The following is a 26,998-nucleotide window of genomic DNA, read 5'->3' as shown; positions in this document are numbered from 1 at the left end:
CCCCCCCCCCCACACTTTTTTTTTCCCTGTGCCAAGCGCAGGTCTCACCCTTCTCTGTACAGACGTCAAGCTCTGCAGTTTGTTACTGACAACAAACACGATGAAACAACAGACATGGAAAATTTTGGTTACGAGCTTTGGAATCTGAGTCAGTCGTGACAAAAGCTCAATGGAAATACCGTCTTTATCGAGATATTACTTGGTTTCCTCCTCATCTTCCATCGTTAACTGCTTTGTTTTGTTTTTTTTTTCCCCTTCTTCAAGTTTATCTTTTGGAGTGCTCTATTTACACTAAAATCTCTTTAAAAGTTCCTGTTCCAACTTTTCGTGGACCCACAACACGTGCTACACTGCTAGTCCTCAAGCACTGTCTGGTTGAAGGGGCCCACGTGGAGTCTGTCGTGGTGACCGGGAGGTAGACTGCAGGTCTAGCCAGGCAGTAAGGTCACCGACTTAAATAATGCTCTTTGGCCTATGTGGCATTGTTGTTTTCTCCAAGGACGGGTTTGGTTGTAGAAAGGTGTCTGACGCAAACAGGAATAGGGGCAACAAGGAAAGACAGACAGCATACGAGAGAGAGCAATAGAAAAAAAGAGGAAAGTTGTTGCCAAGAGGGCTTGGTTTGGGTTGACTTTCAGTTGAAAACGGTTCTCTTTGGGCCACGGTGGTTCTGCATCTTTGGGGTGCTCAGGAAACAGGCTTGGCAGCAAAGTGAAGTTTTGTTTTAAGAAGTTGACGGTAGGAAAAACGAGTCTTAAGGGCATAGTAGAAGAATGTAAAGGGACCCTTCATTAAGCCCGGTCTCTCTCCCCTGCGCCGGCTTTCAACTCCGCCTGCTCCGTTTCCGCAGAGTCGGAGCTCAGAGTCCTTGCCCTCTTCTCCTTGGCTCTGGCATTCTGGAACCAGACCTGGAAATAGTGTTGAAGGTATACATCTTGGGTTTCACACTCAGCCTCTGTTATCTTCCATCCATTTAAGACAGTTACCTGCACGACACGGTGGGGCAGTCCCAATTCCTGGCCGAGGGCCTCACACTCATGTCGATTTGGTGTACGATGGTTCTTGTAGAAGTCTCTAAGCTGGAGTACTTGGAAGTGGCTCATCTGTGTCCTTTGCCGTTGCTGCTGATGGTGGTGTGGCTGCAGGGTCTCACCCCAGTCTGATCCCTCAGGACTCGGAGACCCTTGGTCGGCCATACTTGAACCCTCTTCACATTGGAACTCATCATCGTCTTCCTCCATGTCATCATACTCCCCTGGGTTGTTCGGATCATTGTTTGAAGAAAGAAATGTACCAGTTGACTTCACTCTTTGCTCTTTGTTGTGGATGGCAATGCCGGTGTTTGGGAGGAAGTTACAGGAGGCAGATGGGCCTGGTTTGTCCATGAGAGAAGACACGGCCATCCCATTGGGCCCACGAGAACCATTATTCATTGATAAATTGTAGCCTGCTCTTTCAGCCTCTGCCCAGTGTCGCGACCTCATGTGGGCATCCAGAGCACTCTTCACCTTGAAGAGAGCCCTGCAAAATGGACAGCGGAGGTGGTTCAAGCCCATGCTGAAACTCGACCCTGGGCCCATTGACCTGAACTGCCCTTTTCTTTCTCTTGCCCGAGTGTTTTGAAACCAGACCTGTGTAATGAAACAATAGCACGTTTAAGATGAAAAAAATATATATCATAAAATAACAAAACAATGTATTTTCTTTGCGATAACATGTTTGCTCAAGGTACCTGAACCACTCTTCTTGTGAGTCCCACATCCTGTGCAATGCCCTCTAGGACTCCTCTGGTGGGGTTGGAGTCTAAGCTGTAGCGCTGATATAACACTTCAAGCTGTTCTGGGGTGATGGTGGTTCTCTGACGCTTATCCCTTCTCTGCTCTTCTTCAGCATCTCTGCTATACCTTTGAACATCAAAACTGCCCTCTGACATTAGCTTTGGGTTCTGCTTCAAGGAACTCTGAGACAGGTCAGCAAGTGAGTTCTTAATTGGTGTGCTATTCAAGTGTGAAATCATGGGACTTGTGGCACTAGGGTGCAACTGCGTCATAGCGCCCGAAAGCATTTGGCTGGCCATGAGTGAGTGGTTGGAGTGGAGCATCATGTATGGCAACGTTCTGTCTGTGAAGCCAGAATGAAGGAGTTGGACCTGGGACTGAGCTGCAAGCAGATGCCTTGTCTGATGGTCCTGCCACATTTGGAATGTTGGCAGGGACATCGGGCATAGATTGCACTGAAACGGGTTTGGGATCGGGAGATGGTTGAGTGACTGATTCTCGATAGATGCACGGGGAGAGGCATCAGGCTGACGAATATGGTTATTTTCAGACTCTGAAGATGAAGGTAGGCTCGGTGATGGAGCTGCAGATTTTTCGACAGCTTTATTTGGGGATAAACTCTTGACGTGATCCTGGCTTGCATCTGACACCGATGGGTTGTTCTGCACTGTGCTTTTTGAGGGGTCAGAAGAGCGAGACTGGAGTCTTTCTGCTGAGCTTTCTTGCAGAGGTCGGACCAGATTCTCAGCTTCAGACACATTTTGCCTTACCTGCACTATTTCTTTGCGGTCGGTGTTTAGTTCTGCAATTTCTTTTTTAATTGTTCTGCTAGTCTGAGCAGAGGCAGTTGTGTTTTCTTGTTTCTTGACAGCAGGTGTTAATTCCTCATTGCCCATTGGGTGGTCGCTTTCTGTGTAAAGACTAGAAGAATCAAGGATTGGTGAGTCTGGATGGGTATAATACTCATACGTCAGATCCATCGAATTTTCATTTTGAGAGTCACTATGCCCTTCATCCCCATTGCTGATACCCTCAGGATCACCACTCTTGTAGTATCCGTCTCTTTTACGAAATGTGTCGAGTTGGCTCGTCCCCTCTACTCCATCATCTGCCCCTCTGTCCTGGCTCTTGCGGGCTCTTTGCCTCGCATTTTGGAACCATACCACAATGACTCTGTTCGGGAGAGACAACAGTGCAGACAGCCTGTCATATTCCTCCTCTCTGGGATAGGGTGTTGCTTCAAACACGCCTTGCAGCATCTCCAGCTGTTTTTCTGTAAAGCGGGTTCGAGATGAGCGTCTCCCTCTGTGGGTATTGGTTCTTTGGATTTCAGTTAACTGGGTTTGATGGGACACTTCGGTTGGTGCTGGAGATGGTGACAATGTGGCCAGTTTCAGAGACGGGTTCTGCAAGAGCTCCTCTTTAGACTCCTCAAGAGCTGTGGTTGGGGGGTTATTGAAATTGTATGGCGAGTCCTTATCGCGTTGCCGCTCTTTAAAAAGAGTGTTGCGAAACCAGTGCTTGATGACTTTGTGGGGTAGACCAGACAGACTGGATATCTTGTTTAGCTCCTCATCGCTCGGGAGGCTGTTGATATCAAAGTGCTTTTTCAGAATATTCAGCTGGTCTTCAGAGATTCGAGTGCGGGTTCTCTTGCCCTGCTGTTGTTCGAGTAATGCTGGACTTACTTGGGGCTGCTGCCCTGCTGGAATTGAGCTACTCTGAACCGGTTGACCTAGCAACGAAGAATTGACTTGAGGAGGCTGGCCGAGCAATGCCGGGCTAAGTTGAGATGGTTGGGAAATCACCGTTGGACTAATAGGTGCTTGTGGGGCAAGCAGTTGAGACTGGTACAGTTTTGTCAACTCTGGGCTCACACTCGAGTCTAACCAGGTTTGGGGCTGCAGACCCACAGGCTGCATCACAACTGGAGGAATGAGCGGTAGCTCCATCGGAAAATGAATTGGGGGTAGTGGAAGCTTGGGTAAAGCCAATGGGGGAATAGGAAGCTGCGACAGAGGAAGCAATGGTATTTTTGGTAAGGGAATAGGCATGGCGTTAGCTGGCGATGTGTTTTGAGAACTAACAGTAGATGTGCTCGTAACTGGCGTCTCTTGGGTTTGAGAAGAGGAACGAGGAGGAGACGGGACGGAGGTAAAGGATACGTGGTCTTCAGTTGTACCACATTTTTTCGTGTCAGCATCTGAAAACGAGGATAGAGGTGATGTTTTAACTTGAGGCTTCTCGGCTTCAGATCCAAGTTCTGATTCGATGGATGTAGCTGGAATTGAAACGGGTGTACTCTGAGATGAATCCTCTGCAGATTTTTTCTCTTTCAACGGGTACAATTGATCATATTGTAGTCTGTATTCTCTGGAAAACCTCTCTAGCGCAGCAGTGGGAAGCACTTGTCTGTGAATGTATTCCTGGTGACTTTTTAAAATCATGGCATCTGAAAAAAACTTGCCGCAATCTCTGCACTTTTGTCCTCTTCCACAGCATCTTTTCTCTTTGTTTGCAAGTTCATCTGCATCATCATGTCTGCCCTGATTCGGTTCCCCTGGGAAACTTTGCATGTCTTCAGCTTCATTTTTGGCATTCCTACCGCAGTTTTGCAACTTCCCTTTATCTGTTCCAATTGACCCTTTTTGTGCCCCTGAATAAAATTCCATTTTGGGAATATCAGCGCACTTGTTTCTCACCTCTATCATTTGGCTTGCAATCTGCTGCTGGTGCCTATGTCTACTTTGTATATATTGTAATGCCAACTCATAGCCATAACTCTGCAGCAAGGTCCTAAGAGCTTCCCCGTTAACAGTAGCATATGGCACCCTTGGTGGAGGGCACTGTGATTTGGGGACATCAACTGTGGATGAATCATTTTCCTGTGTTTGACTCTCATTTTTAACAATGGCAGAACACACTTCTTCCTTTTCATCAACTAGGCTTACGATGCATTCTTTTTCTTTTGGGATGCTGGAGGATCCACTGCCGCATTCAACTCTGGTGTCAAAAGCCATCACATCTTTTGTTTGGATGTCGTCTGAGGATGAAAATCGATTCAGAGTATGTTTTTCATCGGTTTGAGGGTTTTCCTCTTTTTTAGCCTCTCCCTTAATCTGTTCACTCAGTCTACCCTTTGCTGCCTCAGATTGGGTCTGTTCCAAGTTCTTTATTGCCAACTCTGTGTTAAGTTTCATGTCTCCGGGAAAGTAAAAGGGCAGAAGAAGTTGCTGCTGCAGAGACAGTAAGTTTTCCGGTGCCAAAGAGAAGTGCTGAAAGAGGCTCTCTGGTCCGATAGGTAGATGCTGCATTACTTGGGCCTGTAACAATGCTGTGTGTTGTAACTGGGCTTGGGCCTGTGCCTGAGCCAACTGCTGTTGTTGCATTAATAGCAACTGGTTTCTTGATGCGATCAGTTCTGCCACTCTCTTTTTAGCCTGTTGACCTTCAGTTGATACGGTCGACTGGAGTTCAGCTACTAATCCTGGTGAAGAACTATCTACATCCGGCTTCTTGGCGAAAGGCAAGCTCTTCGACGTATCCTTACCAGTTATAGCAGACAGAGTAGTAGTAGACGTGGTGGCAGATACTGGCATAGCTACACTAGACACTGGTGTTTGTGTACTAGGATTCTGTGCAGCACGAGCTCTTGTTTGGTGGAGAACTGAGCGTAGATGTATGTCCAATGTGGAGCTCTGGCTGTAGCCCACACCGCATAGTTTGCATCGGTAGGGTCGAGGATCTTGGCCACGGGGAGCTTCTGGGGTAGACACCCCCGTGCCCGATTCCTGCAGGGCTCGTCTGGCCCGGTGGAGATGAGACACTGAATTGTAGTGAACCAGAAGAATTGTCTTCTGGGTAAAAGATTCAGAACATATGGAACACTTGTACGGCCTTGATGGATCCAAATAGCGGTCCATTGTTGGGTTAGAGCTCTTTTTCATAAGAGAAATGGAACTAGGTTCTGATGGGATTTCATCATTTAGCACTTTTTCTGGCTCAGTGAATTCCTCATCACCTCCACCAGTTTCAGTAGCCGGGTCTTTGTCTGTAGTTCTCCATTCCTCTTTATGTTCCTTTCCCTCAGTGTTGTCTTCTTCTTCTTCTTCTTCCTGCAATTCCTCTTCTTCGAGCTCTTCATCCTCACCGGCTTCTTGGCCAACTGGAGGTGACATGTTTAAATCTTTTGTTGAGCTCTGACTGTGTTCAACGTAGTGCACCATATGAGGCAGCGACCCTGTGTTCTGGGTGTTGTCCGGCTGCGAGTGTGTATTCTGCATGTGCCTCTGCAGGGCCTCCTGACTGCGACATTGCCTGGAGCAGAGGGGGCATTCTGTCGCCGCCCTCATGGCATGGTACTGCCAGTGAAGCTGGAGCTTCTCCTGAGTGGGGAACGCCAAGCTGCACCTGCTGCAACGAAACCGGTAACCATGGCGATCAGAAAGAGGAGAGGGGGCAGCAGTTGGGGAAGAGGGAGGTGTGTGAGTCAGGGATTGAGGAGCCAGTCTTCCATTGGAAGGGTGAGTGGTGTTGTCTTCTAGGGGTGGGGTGAGTAGAGCTGTGACATCTTTGGGTGCGGCTACATTTCCCTCTGTGTTCTCCCCTGAAATGCCTGCCAAATAAACAATGATTATAAATGCAATTGTTTTTTTCTAAACAATGCCAACATGAAACAGTGTTCATTTCTTTAACCTACTTTTGTTTTTTGGTGGCTCATCTGATTTAAGGGAATCTGTTGCACGAGAAAGACCTGTCGGGCTAATTTTCATGTTTTGAGCTGTCATCGTGTCATCTATGCCCAGGTCAGGTGGTAGTTCATTTTCCAGCAGGGGCTTATCTCGTTCCAAGGACGGCGTGACCTGAAAGACAGGAAATGTGTCATGTTTTGCTTTTTGAAGATGTTCTTTTAAAAATAGCATGGCTTTAGCAAGTCAAAGAAAAAAGGGGGTAACAACATTTTCCTTTAGCTAACGTTATGAATAAAACATGTTTAATTGTACGGTTTAATAGCAGACAAATTATAAGACGGATAAAAACAACGAGGCTACGCTCCCTTTCCTAATATCATGAAACATTCAAGAGTGAATCTTTAAATGTATTGTTTTATCTTTTCCCTTTCTGCATGGCGCTATTCGCAGCAAGGCGCATCATCAACCTGGTAATAAGTGTACATGGTTGAGATATGTGACTCTGCCCTTCAGCGCCAATACCGCCCTTCTACATGCCCCAGGGGTTTAATAAAACTTTACCGAGCTGAATAATGAATTTTATTTAAAATCATTCTTCATATAGAAAGCCTCCATCTCCACAGCTTCAAGAGCCAATGCGGCCATCGACGCGAAGCAGCAAGCTACCCTAAGGAAAGGGTGGAAGGCTAAAGATGAGATTTACATGACAAGAGTCTTCTGCACGTAACAGCTTCAGTAGAAGAGAGACGAGACCACCGCATACACACGCTGCAGAGAAAACTGAAGGTCAGGCTTAATCTAGAGAGCGTAATTGGAAAGCAAGGTACATAATGGCCATCATCACCTCAGTCTGAATTAATGAACCTCAATTACTATCAGAGTAAGTGAGGGAGGCGTACGAGCAGAATGGAGGACGGTGGTAGGTGTGGGTGTGTTTGGGAGGGGGGGTAGTAAGCGCTAAGGGGTGAAGAATATGAAAAAGAGAGGCCGGGGAGAGGGAGGGAGGATGTAAGGGGCAGTGAAAAAAAAAATGCCTCGGCGAGAGCAAGTGCGGGAGGGGTAACGCGTCAGAAATTGAGAGACAGAAAGGGAGGAGCGGGGACAGAGATTGCGGAATACGGATAGGGTGCAGAAGAGGGGAGAAAGGGTGAAAAGCAGTACGTGAAGTGGAGGCAAAGAGAGCAGGAGACAAAGGCCACTTAGCATACGGGGCCCAGAAAGATGGAGGATGGTGATGTGGATAGATGACCGGTCTTTGTTAGCTCGAGAGTCATGGTGAAGAGCAGCCCCCCCCCCCCCCCCCCCCCCCCCCCCACGAAGAGCAGCCCCCCCCCCCCGACACCCCCACTACCATCACCCTTTTATTATATATATTTATTTTTTTTTAGCTTGACTGCACTCCTGGTGATAGAAGCATACTTAAAGATGCATTATAGAAACACTGGCTTTTCCTTCAATCCTGCAGTCAAACACTCTACGAACGAACGCAGGCACGCACGTACATACTGATTATCCGCATCAGACGACGATCGTGGGGAGCTCCTTAAACATGCATTAAAAAGCCACTGCCGCGCTCTCTGGTTTCTTCGTAATGAAATTGTCTCCCTACATATCACTCTTCCCCATCCCCCTTCTTCTCTTTGCCTGTTCATTTTCTTTCGGCAACCCCGGCAAACGCAAATAGAACAAATGCACACTTTGCATCCACTTACTGTGCTGATGAGCTTGTCTACACAGTCCTGCGCCACACTGTGCACATGTGTGAGATGTGGCCGAAGGTGCGCGTATGAGATTTTAGCTTGGCACAAAGGGCACAGGACAGTCTAAAAAGGATAGAATGGGAAGAATGTCAAGTGAGGACAAAGGTTGAAATTTAGTTTCTGGTCTCTGGAGGTTTTAACTGCTGACCTGCTGATTCTCGCTCGGCTGGTGTGTTCGGGGTCGTTTGGTTGTGCTGGAGTCTTCCATTTCTCCACATCCAGACGCTTGACGCTTGAATGACTCCCCCTTGTCTACCTCCTCCGCCACCGTTTCTTCTTTGGAAACATCAGAACATGTCAATATTTCTTTTTTTTCCGAATGGCTATTATGATTCAGTTATCCAATTAAATGTTCATAGGTGGCCGTACCACTTTCTTTTTCACCCAAGTTGTCTTTGCTTTTGTCCAAAGTACAGGTGGTGGCCTCGCCAGAATTTTCCATATCTTCATTAAGTTCTCCTGAGAGACGACAATATAATAGATCAATCATTATGCAATGCATACTAAGGTATTCATGCTCGGGCTAATTATATATTATTGTAATTTGGAGCTGCCCCCTTATTGAAAACAGTGACTTGTAAGGACCACGTTTCATTCTTTTGGGCTGCCTCGATAGCCTTTTGATCACATATTGATTCACCATTAGATTCTCTTCAATGGTAGAGAAAAGCTGGTTGGGATTTGGAACACATCAGTTTGCCTTGAAAAATCTTCATTCAGACAAATTACAGACAGAACAGAACGTATTCCAAAAGTGTTAAATTAATGTACAGACTCTGGGATACCGCTCCACGATACATGTCTAAGACAGCGGGTTATCCAGCACATTTCACTCTCATTACCAACCTTAGCCTCCCCCATCGTTGCGCGGGGGATTTGTATTGGTTCATTGATTAGCAGGTGCTAGTTAGCTGTCGACAGGGGCGATCGGTGATATAACAAGGATGTGTATCGACTGATCAATTTACCGAATCAATAGCTCAGCAACAGCCATTACTCATTTTCTCACTTTTTATCTTAATCCCCAGGCCTCGTTTCTCGTATCAGTGAGCAGATGCAGCTGGATGTCAAATACGCTTCCATGGTCCATATTCTCACCTGCGACCCCATTGGGGCTTTTTCTGATGGTAAAAATTGCTGCCAGTTCCTCTCCGCCCATTGGCTGCAGCTGTAGCAGCCCCTCCCTCTGCTGATGGGTTTGGGTTTGACTGTGTTTTAAAACTTGAAGCTTGGAGGAAGAAGAATTGTTGCATAGGAGACAATGGAAAAGACATGAACCGCCGTCGACCTCGACATCGTACTGCTGCAGGAACTAGAAGGTGGACAAAACCAAAGAGTCAGAGAGTGACGGTTTCAAATATTGTAGTTTTAAAGGGGAAGTCAACCCAAAAATGTTCTTCACATTAATATGTTCTACGCGCCTCGACTAATCTAAACACAGCATCCCCATTAATATTGTTGTTGGAATATGAGTTAAGCAGCAAAATCCACCCATTTTTAGCCATCTCACGGGGCGACCATTTTGCCACTTGCTGTCGACTGAAAATGATGTCACAGTTACTCAGGGCACAATCAATCATGGCTCAGCTTCAGGAAACAGAAAACACTGACGCACTATTCATCTGAATGCCGCCTTTAGACTCGTGGGGCTGCATCGAACATATTCTTGGAAAAGAACATTTTGGGGTTGACTTCCCCTTTAAGAAAGACATTTTCAAGAGTCTTTGCTTACTCTGTAAACCCGGATGCTGGACTCATGGTGGGAACTCCGGGAATGTGCTTGTAGTTTCTCCAAACTGCTCGTGGCATACTCGCACAGGTTGCACCTGAGCTGGATAGGGTTGCCCTTAGCTATTAAGGCAGCGCCTTCCTGACCCCGCTCGCCCCCTTCTTGAACATGAGCCGCAAGCTGATAGCGGGTCCTGTGCCTGTCAGTCTGGCAGTGCAAGGAGAAGTTAGCCCTCAGCGGGGTGGTGTAGCCGCACAGTCTGCAGTGGCAGCCGCCAGCGACCAGGGAGCACCATTCCGACTGGGGCAGGGAGCGAGGGGCGTTCAAGTGCTGCTCCACAGACTCTAAGCTGTCAGAAGAAAAGCAGGAGCAGATGAGGCATTGGAAGACACCCTGGGACAGAGGTTCAGCGGGAGACAAAGACAGGACTGGCGGGGGAGAGGGTGAAGGCGACGGTGAAGGGGTCAGTGTTGAGCCGAGGGTGACGGGCTGTTCCGTGACTTGTTGCGTCGTCAGTCTCATGTTCAAGGATAGCTCCCCACCTGACATAGAGAAAGGACTGTGAGCGTTTCACTCATTTTACGAAAACCAACGGCTCAGGGTTTCATGAATGGCTTACCCGTGTTCTGGAGGTGTTTCAGATGGGGAGCAAGGCTCCTGCAGTGGGATAGGTAGTAACCCCTCTGAAGCCTCAGCATGTTATGCGTGTGTTTCTCACTGGTGGTGTGTATGCGCAGGTTGCGGGCGATGCTCGTCTCGTAGTCGCAGACGTCACACCGCCAGCGCTTGCCGTGCGAAGGGGAGTGCGCGGGTGGCGTGAGCTTGGCTGGCTGGGGGGTAGAGGTGGGAATCGGAAGCGGGTGCTTGTATGCCTGCTCATCCATCGTGGCCCCGTTGGAGGAGCTGCTACCGTTGTTGCTACCATGCAAAGTGTGCATCTGGCCGTTGGCGTGTCCCCCGCTTTGCACATTATTAAGGTGTTTATCTGACTGCATGTGTATGCTGAGGTTGCCTTTCGACGAGGTAGCGTAGTCGCACACCTCGCAGCGGTAAGGCTTGTAGCCACAGGCATAGGTTTCTCCCCGGGCCAAGCGGGGATGGGGTTTCCCTGAACTGCAGTAGCCACACACACCCCGCATCGAACTGCCACAAACGCACTTCCCACCGGAGGCGCCGCACACACACTGGCTGCCCGTCTCAGGATGTTTCTCTTTCATGTGGAGTTGCAGTGTATGCTGGGACTTGTAGTGCCAGTTACACTTGGGGCATTTCAGCGTCTTGCAGGAATTGCGTGAGTGCATGACAGTCATGTGAGTCGTCAGTGAATTTGGGGAGAGCTCTTGCGTGAGGTTTTTGGGGACAGCTTCTTTCTGTTCTCCTTCATTGTCTCGCTCGTCGTCCATGTCCGTCTCGAGATGGCTGTCATTTGGTTCTGGAGCTTTGGCACCATCTCCATTAGAAATGGAAGAGTGAGGAACCCCTGCCGGGCCGTCGTTCTCGGCAGGCGCGCTGGCCCCCTCCACACCTGCCAATGGGAAAGCCAGAGTCGACTGCTGGGATTTAAAGCTCTGAGGAAACCCAGAAATCCAGCCCTGATCTCCTGGTAGGTCTTTCGCTTCTGTGTCACTCAGCAGGGAAGAAGAGTAGGATGGAGAAGTGAAGTGCTTTGGAGAGGTCGAAAGGAAAGGGGGGGCTTCGGGAGAAGTGGGGGGAGTCTGGCAGGACTTTGGAGATTCGGCTGTTTTGCTGTTGAGCGTGACGCTGGCCTTTGCCGTGCTGGAAGAAGCGCTTTGCTGGCTCTGTTGAGGTAATAAAGAACATTTGGATTTAGTTTGGCTTTGGTTTGAGATGGCCTCCTCCTCTTCTCCTCGGCTGCTGAGGGCTTTCGGGAGACCCCCTGTTGCCGACTTTGCTCCCGTGCCAGCGTGGCCCTCCCCATTTTGCCCTGACGGATATTCCTCTTGGAAAATCCCCTTCGTCCACCGCTTTTGACACGCTCCATCCATTTGACGTGTGTGATGGCACCCATCCTTCTGCCCCCCTACCTGGGTCTCTCCTCCAGCCCGGGAACCCTTGACGCCCGTCTCACCTCGCTTCTCACGCGGGGTGGAGGGCTCTTTGGCAGGGACCCCGGCTGAGGTACGAGAGGCCAATCCCTGCTCGGGAATGAACGCCGGGGTCAGAAGAGGGCAAGATAAAGCCTGGGGATCGAGGTCCGCATCTCTGTCCTCTCCTCCCCCTCCATCCCCTCCCCCTCCCTCACCAATGTCCATGGCGGAGGCTACAGCTGCCACGCATCACCACCCCACCTAGACATAAGAGAGAGGAAGACGGAGACAAGAGGAAGAAAGTGGTGAAAATGAAACAAATGAGTCATGTAAATCATATTGCATAACAGCGGAGGCCATTGATTAAAAAGGCCTTGGATAGCGTCTGTTCAATAGAGCTTTCAGGGTGTGCAACACACAGGCCGGTTACTCAGGGGTTAGCGTTAGCCCTTAATGGGAAAATCAATAGCGTAAGCGCCAAACTAGGTGGAGGAATGCGGGTATGGGCTACACAGGAGGTCTATAATATTCCTCGGGGGATCGGATTAAATAAAGAACTGAACGCTATGGAGCTAAAGGGCTTCGGCTAAATTGCCACACTGAGATAAAAAGTGGATAAAAGCGCCGCTTTAAAATCATTGTTTCATCCTGCATCTTTGGCCACACACACTAGAAGGTGGGGCGAGGGAGCTCTAATTAGCCAAACAAACAGAAGGGGGAGTCCTGTAGACAATACCAAGGACATTTGTGCTTGGTTTTAGTTCAGAACACAACATATACGCATGGACTGGAGCATTATAGCGGATGCCAATGTTGACTTGGATGTATGCCACGTGGCTTGGTGTCCACAACACTAATGTAGCGGAAAAACAAAATTAAAATACTGAATTGTATATTTGTAGATATTTATTTCTTTATTTTGGGCAATACTCTTCTTTCAAGATTATTAGGTTCTATGTTCAAGACTGCACGTTGACTGCACAAAATAAGATAGCCAGTATTTATCAAAACAATAATAATAAATATTAGAGATGTGACGATTCACCCAAGTTCCAGTTCCCCATTTTGATTCGATTTTTGTTTTAACAAAATGACTGATTCATTTTATAGCCAAACTACGTTTTGATATTAATACATGCATTTTGTTCTTGTTACAAACTAACTTTTTGTAACCTTCCAAAAAAAACCTTGAGAATGAACACAGAGTTTTACTTAACTACATTTTTGTCTCATCAGTGTTTTGTTAGTGCCAGAACTAAACATGAAAATAAATACAACAGATTTGACTGTTATCATCACATATCCTTTTGTGATCAAAATTTCAATTTATCTAATTTTATTTTACATCGAATCATATTTTGAGCATTTTCTATAGATTTTCGATGAAACATTACAGCCCTAATAACTCTAACATAAATACAAAAAAGAAGCGCGCCTCTGCTGTGTATGCCAGAGAAGATAGATGCATCTGTCTCTCACTGTCCCACAGTTTAATTACTGACCTTTATTAGAAATGAAGAAGCTACCCTAATTCACCTTGCACCTTCTGGCCCCAACCGACCAAACCCCTCCTCCTACAACACCCAGAGTGGGTGTTCCTCAACACCCCGCCTCCTCTCTCTGCCTCTGCAGCTTCAAGATATATGGCCCACATCCACACTCTGATAGCGCTTTAATGCACGATGTTTGTGTCACAGGCCACAGACCCCTGTCCACTGCAGTGGTCTTTGAAATTTTCTGGAGGATACTGCCACGGGGTCTTTTAAGGCCCGTCGGCAACCCGCAACAGCTGAGAATAGACTCTAATCTGATAAAGATTTTCATTTACACTGCGGTCGATAGCCTCGGACCATCAGAGATGCAACTATTTTTACGACTATTCCTGGCTGGCTATTGATCACAAATACGGGAAACCGGCATTTAACGTGCGTGAGTGCCAATGTGTAGAATGCTAGTGTGCGTACATCCACCTTCAGATGTCAAAATCACATTTACAAACACCTACAATGCCCCATTATTGTACATGCTATTTGTAAATTTTAAAACACAATTGTGTCTCCAAACTTAAAAAAGTGCTCTGCATGTGTACAAACCAATCTAAGGACCTGAAATTCACATTTTCTGCAATAATAACTGCTGTTCTAAAGGATTGTGTATTTGTATGGTAGACAGCCATAAAAGTGTAGTAGTGTGTGTGCATGTGTGTGTTCATCAAATTCTGAAATAACTTGGAGATCGACGCTACATTCACTTTTTGTGTTGACAGGCTGATTTTATTTTTAAAAAAAAAAAAAAAACGAAAAAAACAACGTGATTGTGTGTGCATATAACACACATTGGTGGGGTGTGTATGTGTGTGTGTGTGTGTGTGTGTGTGTGTGTGTGTGTGTAAGATTCTAATTTAAGTACCTCAAAGTCACCATTACATTCCGTCTGTTATGACAAACTACGGTATGTTTTTGGATGAAAAAAAACATTTGTATTGCTAATTTAGATGATTTAACAGTTTTAAGAATGAGTGTGTGTGTGTGTGTGTGTGTGTTTGTGTAAAATAATGCACATCTTTTAGCGTACACAAGCCAATCAGAGTCAGGAACTGAAATTCATTGTAACTCCCGTGTTTATGCGATGACGGGCGATTTCATGGATATTTAAAATATGAATATGTGTGTGCATAAGTGACATTATGCGCGTGTCTGTGAAACACGATGCTAGATTGTGTGTGCACATCCTGTTGTGTGTACAAACCAAGACGAATCTAATGAAAAGACCTGGAATTCACCATTACATTGTTTTTTTCTTTTTTTTTTTTTTTTGATTTGTTTTATAATGCCAGACTAGTTTTGAATTTTTAACAGAACAGACTTTAAGGTGCAATGTATACACACAGGTAAACAGGCTGATCCGATTTTAATTAAAATAAGATAAAATTCAACATTACACGGAGTTTATATGATGACAGATTATGGATAGGATTTTCAAAACACGAATGTGTTTTTATATGGCAGATCAAATGGAGATCAAAGAACAGCGTCTTGAGTGTGCGTGTGACTGCCTGTGTGAGTGTGTAAGAGGCAAGAAAGAAAGCAGGACAGTAGTTTGGGTCGACATAGGTGTGAATATATTTTGTCCTTTGCTTCCACAGTGGACATTACAAGTGGATCTGATTTCGGACAACCTATGCCTCGGTGGACTCAGTAGAGCTTTACAGGTAAGAGAAAAAAACAGAGATGCACAAAATACGAGTTTTGTGTGGGGCAGCATTGCTTGCACAGCTCCAGGCAGAAATGGTGGTGTCGGTGGGGCGTGGGGGGGGTTAACTTGAAGAGTTTTCTCCCGGCGTGTGTGTGTTTACAAGCGGCACACCACACTCACCACACCACTCTTGTGGCTTTTGTTTACACTAACATCACACAAACGTTAACAGGTGACCAGCAAAAACAACTAAAGCGTTATTCCGTGCACATTTGGTGCCCCCCCCCCCCCAAACCTCATCCCTCCACCCTAAACAAACGGAACTCTTACATTTCTGCAGCGGCTCCGGCACCAGTCTCCGCGGGCTTGAGGGTGTCGTCGCAGTAGTAGTCCGAAAAAACTAGCACGCATTCCTTTTTTTTTTGCTGTTGTTGATGTTGTTGTTGTTGTTTGTGCACGATCTCGTGCGGGCGAAGGAAGCGGAGGAAGGAGGAAGGACAGATGAGGGGGGGACGAGCAAGCGAGCGCAGCCGCCTTCCAAGTTGTTTAGCAAACAATGTAATTAAAGCTAAGTGCAGGCACGGCAAGGCAGGCTGGAGTAAACATCCAAGACGGGGTGCAGACTGGGTGGGCGTGGGGTCGGGTGGGGGAGCCAGGATGGAGGGGTTCTGGGCGAGCTCCAGAGGTAGAATGAGTTCTGATCACGATGTTGGGGGGGAAACACTTGGCTCTTTATTCTTGCTAATTAGTTTGCTTCAAAAATGGCTGAGATGGCGCACGCTGCGCATGCGCGTAATTGCGCAGACGCCGCTAATTAGACGATTTGGATCAATAGGATTCCGAGAGAGGGGGAGAGAGAGAGAGAGAGAGAGAGAGAGAGAGAGAGAGAGAGAGCTGGAAACACGGACGAGGGGAAAATGTTCGGAGAAAGTCCCGACATTTGCTGATAAAACCTTGAATTGTATTTAGGAATCATAACAATGCAGGCAGTGTTCATACGCTCGAATTCGTCTAGGGACATGTTATAAATAAATTGCTCAAATAATTGAAACAATCTTTTTAAAAAGGGAGGGGGTTACATGTGATGAAATTGAGTATAATTTTATATTTCAGTTCATTGAAATTGATTTTTAGGGGGATAGTTGTAATGCTACAAAATATGACTCTCTCTCACCTCCAGCCATAATGTTTTACTCTTTTTGTGTTCGCATTTATTGTGACATTGGCCTCCAAATAAACCGCAGCTTGAACGACAAAAATATGATTACGAGTCTGCCTGTCATGCTTGTGCATATAACAAGCCTTTAAAATTGAGCACATTTGAAGAAAAATATGATTTTAATGTATGAAAATAAAAGTCAACATCTATCCTGCATCGATTTTCTGTTTGTTTTGTTTACTCATCATGTAAGGTGGAGCTCCAAGTGTCCATGTTTTTGTTTTATATGCTCTTCTATTTTGTTTTTGTTTTGTTTTTTAAGTCTAAAAGCCCATCCATATGTCTGTCATCACAAATGACCTTTTTTTGCCTTCTCTGGCCATCCTCGCACATCGCCTCTATTGTTATGATAATACTATTGTGATTTTAAACACTGGATGTGCAATATGGCCATTGTGCATGTGCTGAAAAGTGAATGAGAATTAAACATTTATAAATATTTTTTCTCCTTCTAACCAAACCTTATATTTTTACTAAAGCTGACATCACCCTTAACAATTGTACAATGAGGAAAAAAAAGTATCTTGAAGCAAATAAAAAAACAAAGCTGAAACAAATAAGGTTACTGTCATCTCACACAATGAGTCATACATGAATATTAATATTTTCCTCTACACTCACAATTAGATGGGTTTTTTTTTCCACCCTTTCATTTATTATGAAGCCATTAGGTATTTAGGGAATTGATCCGTTGGCCAATTAAAACCGTGCTCGGTGAGACTTGACCCACGTTTATTGTTCATCCAATAATTGTTTTATGATTTGAAAAAGCCTCAAAGTGATTGTGTGCCTGGCACATGCCTGCAGATATCATAATCATAAATCAGACGGCTTGTTTTTATGTCCAATATGCAGGGTTTTTTTCACCTCTTGTTGTTCTGGTGGTCATTGAGTTCATTGAAATAAAAAGGCAAGTTATTGTGTGTGTGTGTGTGTGTGTGTGTGTGTGTGTGTGTGTGTGTGTGTGTGTGTGTGTGTGTGCGCGCGCGCACGCGTGTGTAACCATAAGCCATATATTTATTGACCTGTTTTTCATGTTTTTCATTTCTTGTCATTCATTGACGATGTGCTGTGGTCATCCTTTCTGTGGCATTCAACCATATTTGGTAATCATAAGTCAAAATGGAGGCCTCAAGGGGGAGGGCGGTTTATTAAATAAGCGTCATGTGATTTCTCCTCGCCCATCAAGTGAAACAGGTAATGGTGATTAAAATATAACATATCATAGTAACAATTTTAAGAAACATACTGAATGTTACCAGAAAATAGAAAAAAATCTGGATTGCAACGGTGAGTGTACCCTGGAAATAATTTTATGCAGTAAATAATCAACATTGTGAATTCGGCTCAAAACCACCCCGACAAAAAAAGGTAATTTAGTCCTACCATGAAAAAAATAATCAAATGGTCTTAAAGTTATACTTCTATGCTTCAATATTAGACCGTGTTGCTTTTTTGCAATGATCCTTTGAATGATCGTGCCGCAGGTTATTACATTTCCATTTCTATTTGAAAATCTGCAGTTGCATTTTTAGTTGTCTTATCTGATGCATACGCACTCACAGTTCATTTATTTGTTTTGGGTTGGCGGGTTTTCGGCGCATGAGATCTCCAAATGCAGCATTGCATTTACAGTTTATTTGAACTCGTGCTTGAAAAAAGATGGGCACAGAGAAATTTCATGTAAATATGTTTTGTCAAGTAAATCTACATTGACTGTTGCATGACGGCCACTTTGCCTGTACCCTCAGGTGAATGAATGGAAGGGGTTGTTGTTGTTTTCAATATAATATACACTTAGCCCTTCCACCAATTTACCCTGGCAGCGCTAATGGGGCAATTAAGCACTGGGAGCTCCACCCCCCCACACACACACACACCTCAGGCATAATTCCAAACTTGACTCACTGACGTTTATATGACAAAATGTTGAGCAAAATAGAGGGGCCCATCTGATGCTTCTTATTGTCGCCCCTGCCCCCATTTTAGCCTGTGGGCATGACCCCCAATGTGTACTGGAGACCTCTCACTCCATTCAACCATATCTTTGCCTAGCCTCACATATAAAACAACACACACACACACACACACACACACTGTGTGTGTGTGTGTGTGTAAAAAAAAAAAAAAAAACTTTGGTATTTTATTTTTAAGTTAAAAATTACATGGGCAATTATCCTATTTGGTTAACAAAATCGACTACATATTACTCTTGAACTGCTTCGCAAAGTCGGCCACATGTGTACTTTTACACGTGTTTTCTGCGATTTGAAGCAATTTGCACTATCCACTTAAACACTCACTTCACACACACACACACACACACACACGCACATACACACTTTATATATATATATATATATATATCACACTGACCAATGCTGAAACATTCCAGCGGAGTTCAAAACGTAAATAACAAAAAGTGCTAAATACGGAAAGAAGGGTTAAGGGTTGTATATATATATATATATATATATATTCATACTGTATAAACATACACCCGCTCCAATGTCCTTCCTCCATCCCCAAGGAGGCAATAACCTCCCTCCTGAGCAAGTGCTTCCTGGTGAGCTGTTGTCATAGTAACTTGTGGGCCGGTCGACATGACAACCCCACCATCGTCCAGAGATAGATGATAGGCCATGCAGCCAAGGGGAGGGGGGGTAAAGACATACACCCCGTTAATTTGCTTTGCCTGATTCTGTTTCAAAACGCCCCGTACCCCCGAAGGGCGACGTTATTTCAGCATCAGCCTGTTTTACATTTATACAAGTATTTCTTAAACGTCAGCCTCTGGGCTTATCGGCCCCTTCGTACGTGGACACTATTGAAAGATAAGCACATTTCTAAACATTTCGTAAGGATATGGTGGGAGTCTACAAGTGCAACTGCTTTAGATAATCCCTTCTAATAAGTGTTTTTAATAATGCATTGCTCTCCTTCGCATGTTTTGCTTTGAAATGTAAAATGTGTGTGTCAGTGACACAGGGGTGGACAATTCCCATTTTTTTTTCGATTACCGGTAAGTTTCTTGTATATTAATAAAATGGGAAATTCTGGAAACATCCCAATTTAAATGTTTCCATGGGAATGAATTAGCAATTAATATTAATTAAATGGAAAGGTACCATACTAATGCATAAATATAAACAGTTTGTGTTGTTGCAAGTAGACATCCGAGTAATTAAAGATCGTGACATTTCAACAGATTTATTTCCAAGTAGAACTTTATTTACCAAGTTTTAAATATTGAATTGAAATATCAATGATTTCATTGAAGAACAAACACTTGAATTTAGAGTTGACTGTGACTCATTCCAACCCAAAAATACCAAGAAAGTCTTGTTCAAAATATTCCTTCTCCCCCCCAAAAAAACATCCCATTCAACACGCAAATAAAAAAGCAAAATAAAATCTAGTTAGTATTATGCAAAAACCTTCAGTTTTGTAAATTCCTGCTTTCTTCCCAGACATTCCAATAGAAAGTTTCCACATCCGAAAATTCCCATTTTTCCAAGCCTTGACATTATTCCTTTCTAAACCCAATAGTTAGCATGAACTTACCTGATCAAGGTGCATTGGTACGTACACATCCATCACTGTGAGGCCACAACACCAAAACAAATTCCATCAACTGTTTGTAAAGTTCTCCTTTTCTTCTCTTTTCTTTCCTTTTTTCTTTTTTTTTTTTTTTTTTTACAACATGTCTATATTATAGTGCAGCACAATAGTCGATTGCTGAGCACGTCTGCCTCACAATGCAGAGGTGCAAGGTTCGATTCCGGCTCCGGCCTTCCTGTGTGGAGTATGCACATTCTCCCCGTGCCTGCGTGGGTTTCCTCCCGCATTCCCAAAACATGCATGGCAGGTTAATGGAAAATTTTCCCTCACTCAAAATATATATAGATATTTGAAAGGCGTTTTTCCCTGCTTGCTCATGCAGTGTTCAGCTATTTTCTTAATGTGGCAGGATTGTGGTTCTAGCCCTGCTCCATCTACAAAGTGCCCTGAGGTGACTTTGGTGATGATCGGCACTATGTAATGAAATTGACTCGATTTGACTCCTTTTTATGCCATGGCAGAAGATGGTCAGTTAGAAACTCCACATTATGCACTAAAGGTCATTTTGACACTTTCAGGGACCTTAAAGGGGCCACCATCTCACTGCCCATGATTCCAACCCAATATTCCAGAAAAATACTGCATCCGGAAACAGGATATATATCATTATCAGGATATAACATTTGGTCCATATCCACTGCACTGTACAGAAGCATCTTTTGTATTATCATGGAACAATAATGGGAAAAATAGTGTGAGACGTCATTTAGATTATTTCATTCCTCGCCCAATTATATTGATAAGAGATTGGTAAGTAATCAGACTGATAGACAGAATTGATCATCAAAATAGCTAAATTCTTATCAATTCCCACCCCCTAGTGATGTCACAACCTTATTGGGACATGTTGGCCTTCCATGTGGACCATCCAAAGTAGCAGTCATTCAAACATCAGTAAATAACTGCTTGTAAACAAGTCCCTTGTGTATTTCTGAACTCACTGCAAATGCTTTTTCAATAAGGTTGAGGTCAAGCCACGATGGTGGCCACATCATGGACTTTTTTTTTACTATCTTTGCCAGAAAGTAGACTACGCGTCAAAGTCAAACATATTCAGTCCCAACATCAGTACCAGAATGATACTATCCATCCATCCACAGGGTCACGGGGAGTTGCTGGAGCCTATTCCAGCTGACTTCGGATAGAAGGCAGACTACACCCTGAACTGGTCTCCAGTCAGTCGGAGGGCATATATAGAGACAAATGACCATTCACACCCACATTCACACCGTCACCGAGTGGAAACTGATCCTACGCTGCCGGCACACAAGTCCGGCGTGTGTACCACTACACCATCAGCGACACAGGATGATGCCAGAAAGATCAATTATGCAGCCAACCTTGGAGCCATAGATGTGGAAGGTCTGACCCCGTCCATAATGATTCTCTGTTCATATACTCTCTTATGGTGCTTTTTCATTCGCCCTGTTCCACACGGAGACGGCCTTGCTTGGCAATGGTTGGTCCCTTTTCCATTAGCCTTTTTCGGGGCCGAGCGGTTACAATGGAACCGCTTTTCAGAGCCATCTCAGACGTGGTTCTAAAGTGCCGGCCATCTGGGGTCGAGCGAGGCCGTGTCACCACTCTTATCTGATTGGCTGACAGTGATGCAGCCAGGAAGTCTGCTGTACATGGCCATTTCCTGGTTTTAGACATGGCGCCGGGGGCTGTCGCCAAACTCGTAAAAATACAGTATATACTATAAACATAATAGTGTTTGAACACTGAACCATATTTACAATTTCAAATGTACTAGTGGATGCATATTGGATGACGTGTCTTGACTCGGATACGTGGACAAATGAATGAGAGTGAGCTCGCCATTCAGAATGAATGAGCGCGTGCCTCTCGCAAAATCACTATCGCACTATTTAATTCATGGTACATATGAAATTGTAAATATGGCTCAATGTTGTTGTAGGACAAAAAATATGTGCGCTGCATACACTGTATTTTTGTTTTGACGGCTGCTGACTGTCTCGCCGTCTTAAACCCGGAAATTGATTTTTCGTCTACATGTGAAAGCTTTTGTGCATTTAATGGGGTGCACTTTGTGACGGTGCCACATCATGAAATGACAATTTTTTAAATTGTAGTTTATGTCACCTCTCAAGGGACTACCAATGTAAATTAGATGCATGATAACTTCACATTACACAGGTATAGTGCCAGGTTCATTAACGTGCATTGTGCCTTTCAAATTAAAAAAAATATTTAAAAAGGAAAAAAATGGTCAAAGTGTGCAATAGGTGCAAATAGATCAGAAAAGATGCAACATGTTCAACTAGCTAAGGAAGGTCACAGCGAGAAAACAGTCCAGCTCACGTCACTATTTCATGTTATGCCAGAGGTATAAATATAATATCTCTATCATCGAGTTTGTGGAAGGTGTTTTCTCACAGATATGTATAAAATCTTTGATTGGATTGTCTTTGAGTAAGTAAGTTAGGGAAAAAAATGGCTTCCCCACTTGCTAATGTCAGCTCTACAGCGCACCATCCATTTCAGCATCAAAGGAGCATTAATTCGAGCAACAGTAAAGTCAATTCATTAGGCAATGATCATGTTAACTATGTGCAAATTTCAATGTTGTCTATTTTTGAATCAACTTACCTGCTGAAATGTAAAGTCAAGCCAGCCTTCTGTCTACCTTTTAAGCATTTGCTCTTTTGAAACATTTCTTTCAACTGACCCTTAACGTGTCCAAATTGCAGCGGGAAAGAAGATGGTGAAAATCATTATTCAAGCAATTTATTTTGTTTTCTCTATCACAATTCATTCAACATGTCCGAGATGGATATTTAGACATTTATAAAGACAGGAGAAATTTCTCCTGTCTGAAAAAAATGCATGCAGAAAAACAAAAATTCTAATGTTTATTTTGACTTACTTGCTATAAATGTATAATAATTTTGAATGCGGTGTACAATATTTGGATTATTTGATGGAGCTCTGGCATTGGATCTCATTATATTGTGCGAGCGGTCATAATGTTGTGGCTGGACGGTGAATACACATTCATATACTTTGCCATACACAGAACATAAAATATATGTAGATACAAATACATCGATATGAATATACAGTGGGCTGTGTTGAAGTAATGTATTATGTTATAGGAAAAGCAAGGTTTGTATCAGGTACTTCATTTTATGACATCAACAAAACATACATATATAAAAATAAATTGGACATTACACTGCTGTTTTTCTTTGACATGGTATTTATACCATGAATGGTTACATTTTATAGTCATGTTTTTCCCCCCTCTGGCCTTCTTTAATTCAGATGCACATAAGTATATGTCCACTGGCCACCTTCTTAAGTATGTGCACAATCCACCACTAGTGCTGCATATAATAATGCTTAGTTATGATTCAGGTGTTAATTATTAGAATGTGTTTATTTATGGTTTTAGCTTGCCACAGTTTACAAGTGCATCATTCTGAGAGGTGTTTTAAAATGTTGAATGTAAAAGCCACATATCGCTAAATAATAAACATGTTGTTAAATTAAATGAATGATGGTGTTACGTCGTTATCCATACAAATATTGTAGTTTTCGTATTCTGATACAGTGATACTATAAAGTTGTCATATTATGCAGGTATACCTAACATTGTAACTTTTCATGTGGCCTCTCGATTTGTGCAGACCTTTTCTATTTTATTTTGGCTATGCCCCAACGATGTGTCTGCTTCATTTCATTTTTGTTGCCTCCCGCCTCTGACAGATGTACTTTCCCCTTGGGGATCAATAAAGTGTATCGTCTCATTTCATCTCATCTCATCTCATCACCTCGGCTATGGTCTCCTTCGGGGGGACATTAATAATATCAGCGACGGATGCAGATGAGTGTGCCTCAATACAATGTTTGGATCCAATCACATGGGCCATAAATAGAGTGAATTATAGCTAGTGATAGAGTGATGGATGCATGATAGATGCATAGATACATATATAGATACAGTACGTATATACAGAGAGATACAGTACCATCCATCCATCCGTTATCTGAACTGCTTATTCTCACGAGGGTTGTGGGCGTGCTGGAGCCTATCCCAGCTTTCTTCGGGCAGTAGGAGGGGGGGACACCCTGAATTGGTTGCCGGCCAATCGCAAGGCACACTCAAACAGTATACTGTATGAATAATTCAATCTACCACCGTTGGTTTGAACTTTAGACAACACCTCGCTGCTGTAAATGATTGTTTTTAAAGAAATGATTTGGGTGCGGGAGTGGGGGCGGCGGGTATACGTTAGTGTTATCTTGCGTTCTGGGTGAGTTTTGCCTGTACCTGTATTTGTATTGCTTCTCCTCCCCCTGCTGGCATGAAAGGTTATTTCATGATTTTCGGTTCAATTCCAGACTTTGCTGTGATAGGTGGAATTAGTCACCTGACACAGACAGGTCATAGTACACAGTGTGATAAAAAAAAAAAAAAAAAAAAAAAACAGCTTCTCAATAGCTCGGCATTCGCTTCTTTTTGCGATGGGTCAAGGATATGGCATCTAGTTTGTGTTGCACGTTCCACAGTCTATCTAGTGGTTAGTAGCGTCACCTAGTGGATAAAATAAATCACTACAGGCTATCTGTATAAACTCGCTTTGGTCGTTGTGTCGTGAGGACACACCGCATGAGTCATTAATAGTTCTGTTTACATAACCACCTGATAAAACAGTAACTGACAGAAAAGTGTGACTGAAAAACATTCACGTTGTGTTACACGACTTCGTCTGAATACAAAATATTTGAAGATAGGCGGTACAGTGATACCTCGGTTTACGAATGCTTCCACTTCCGAACTTTTCGCCTCACAAACATTAAATTCGCGAGCATATAGTCTCGGTGGACGAACTAGTTTTCGGCGGACGAACCCACCACGCGATCGAGCAGTGCCACGGTGGCGGCCACTAGAAGCTGACGCACGCTCTTCGGCGTCCCAGTTCGTCACCCCCTTTCTTCGAGTGAGGACGTGATTTGTTTGAGCGACATTTTGGACCATATTGAGTGCACGTTTGCGATTATGGGACCGAAAAAGACCCCACCACAGGTTTGTGTTAAGCCGAAGAAGACGAAAATTACGATCGAGCAGAAAAAGGACATGATCGAAAAACACGAACGAGGTGTGCGTTTGCGTGACTTAGCATCACAGTATCAATTAGCTAAGTCTACCATTGCTTCCATCCTTAAGAACAAGGGAGCTATTAAGGGTGCGTGTGTGGCTAAGGGTGTTTCTGTGTTGTCTAAGCAACGGTCTCAGGCAATAGAAGAGGTTGAAAAACTTCTGTTAATTTGGATAAATGAAAAGCAGCTAGCAGGGGACAGTGTGAGTGAGGGTATTATCGCCGAGAAAGCACGGCAACTTCACTCGGATATCATCAAGAGGCACCCTGGAAGTTCGTCATCCATTAACCCATTAAATACCGTCACAAAGGAAAATAAAATGACTTTATTATACAGTACAGTGTGTACAGTGTTTCTTTAATTACAATACAATTGCACATTCATTATACATAAAATAAGGTATATTTTTGTGCAGTTTTAAGGCTTATTTAGTCGAAAATTATTTTTTATGTGGACCTAGGAACGGATTATTCTCATTTTAATGGTTTCTTATGGGAAAAAAATGTTCGGAATAAGAACTTTTCGCCTTACACACACTTTCTCGGAACCAATTATGTTCGTAAACTGAGGTATCACTGTACTTGTATCCGGCTATGGATTTTTGATTGGCTGAGCAAAAGTTTGGTTGCGAAGCACGATTGCTCTGGAAACTTAAAAAGGACGAAGAGAAAAATATTGTCACATTTACTTTCTAAGTTTGTCGACAGGACAAATCTCAATTCAATATACCCAGAAAGGAAGGCATTAAAATACCAAAGTGCTTTTCTTTTACAGCTGATATTTCGTAACATTTTTACTATCTTCTCAAAATGCTATTTAGGTCAATTCAAATCAAGATGAGTTATTTTAATCCTTTTTGACATTCTATAATTATTTACTGGCAAATATGCCTGCTAATTTTTAAAGATGTACATAGACATTATCAAACGTTCCTTCCAGTAGCCTTAATAGCCTGAAATTTAGGATTTACTCAACTCAACTCAACTGTATTTATAGAGCACTTTAAAACCATAGCCATCGCTGTATACATAGTGCTGTACATGGAGCAACTATATATACAACAATAAAACAATAAATCAATAACAAAGACGGTAAAAAGCACCAAACAGTAAAACTAAGATCAAGTCTGGTTTAATTGAATTAATAGCTTTAATTCTAGGCTTCATTATAATCCATGACATTTATGTTCATTATATTTAATATGAACTGATGACAGAAGAAAACAGACTGTAATTCAAGTTTAGAAAACAATTTTTATATTAACGGGGAATTCACTTTGTCTGATTCTTCAGATCTAAATAATTAATCAATGAAAAATGAAATGAATAAAAGTGAGTTTAAAAAAATAAATCATGAAAAGCTATACCTCTTCTTAAAAAGGTGACACCATTACATTTAACAAGAATGAACTTGAGAAAAAACATACTACAATGAAGATAAAAACAAATAATATTAAACCCATACAGAATGCACAGTACTGTATTACACACGCAATATTTTATGAAGGGTACAAAAACTGTTGCTGCTGGTGTAGTGGCTCACCTGACTTGTGAATGGGCAGTGTGGGCTGTAAATGTTTCTTCATCCCTATACATGCCCTGCGACTGACTTTTGACCACTTCAGGGTGTACTGTCGTCCACCTGACGACCGAAGTCACCTGAGATAGGCTCCAGCACCCCCTGGCGACCCTGTTCAGGATAAGTGTCCTAATTTTGATTACAAAGGATAGTCATCAATTTCTCATCTGTTCGTGTCCCATAGGAAAACCCCCGTTTCAAAGCAAAAAGGAGACTCTATATCAATGTGTAATTTCGTCCACTAGGCGTCAC

The 26,998-nt window shown here is 43.6% G+C and overlaps 1 protein-coding gene across 2 annotated transcripts; it reads right to left on the bottom strand.

Moving 5' to 3' along the window:
• Nucleotides 1-6: 6 nt before the first annotated feature.
• LOC109526837 (zinc finger homeobox protein 3-like) lies at nucleotides 7-15,943 on the bottom strand. Of its 2 annotated transcripts, none has more exons than XM_019888396.1 (11): nucleotides 15,532-15,943; nucleotides 10,578-12,267; nucleotides 9,962-10,500; nucleotides 9,328-9,541; nucleotides 8,599-8,688; nucleotides 8,378-8,505; nucleotides 8,182-8,292; nucleotides 6,478-6,640; nucleotides 1,733-6,393; nucleotides 987-1,631; nucleotides 7-908 (listed from the first exon to the last, which is right to left on the bottom strand). In XM_019888396.1, the coding sequence occupies exons 2-11, from the start codon at nucleotides 12,229-12,231 to the stop codon at nucleotides 792-794; spliced, it is 8,322 nt and encodes a 2,773-aa protein (XP_019743955.1). In that variant the 5' UTR covers nucleotides 12,232-12,267; nucleotides 15,532-15,943; the 3' UTR covers nucleotides 7-791. The 2 variants fall into 2 exon arrangements, with proteins under 2 accessions (XP_019743955.1, XP_019743956.1); XM_019888397.1 differs by having other exon boundaries at nucleotides 8,378-8,502.
• Between the last annotated feature and the right edge of the window lie 11,055 nt (nucleotides 15,944-26,998).

Source organism: Hippocampus comes, unplaced genomic scaffold (assembly GCF_001891065.2).
Source record: "Hippocampus comes isolate QL1 unplaced genomic scaffold, H_comes_QL1_v1.1 scaffold112, whole genome shotgun sequence".
Classification (NCBI taxonomy): domain Eukaryota; kingdom Metazoa; phylum Chordata; class Actinopteri; order Syngnathiformes; family Syngnathidae; genus Hippocampus; species Hippocampus comes.
The sequence above is the reverse complement of the archived record's forward strand: the minus strand, read 5'-3'. Positions and strand labels throughout refer to the sequence as shown.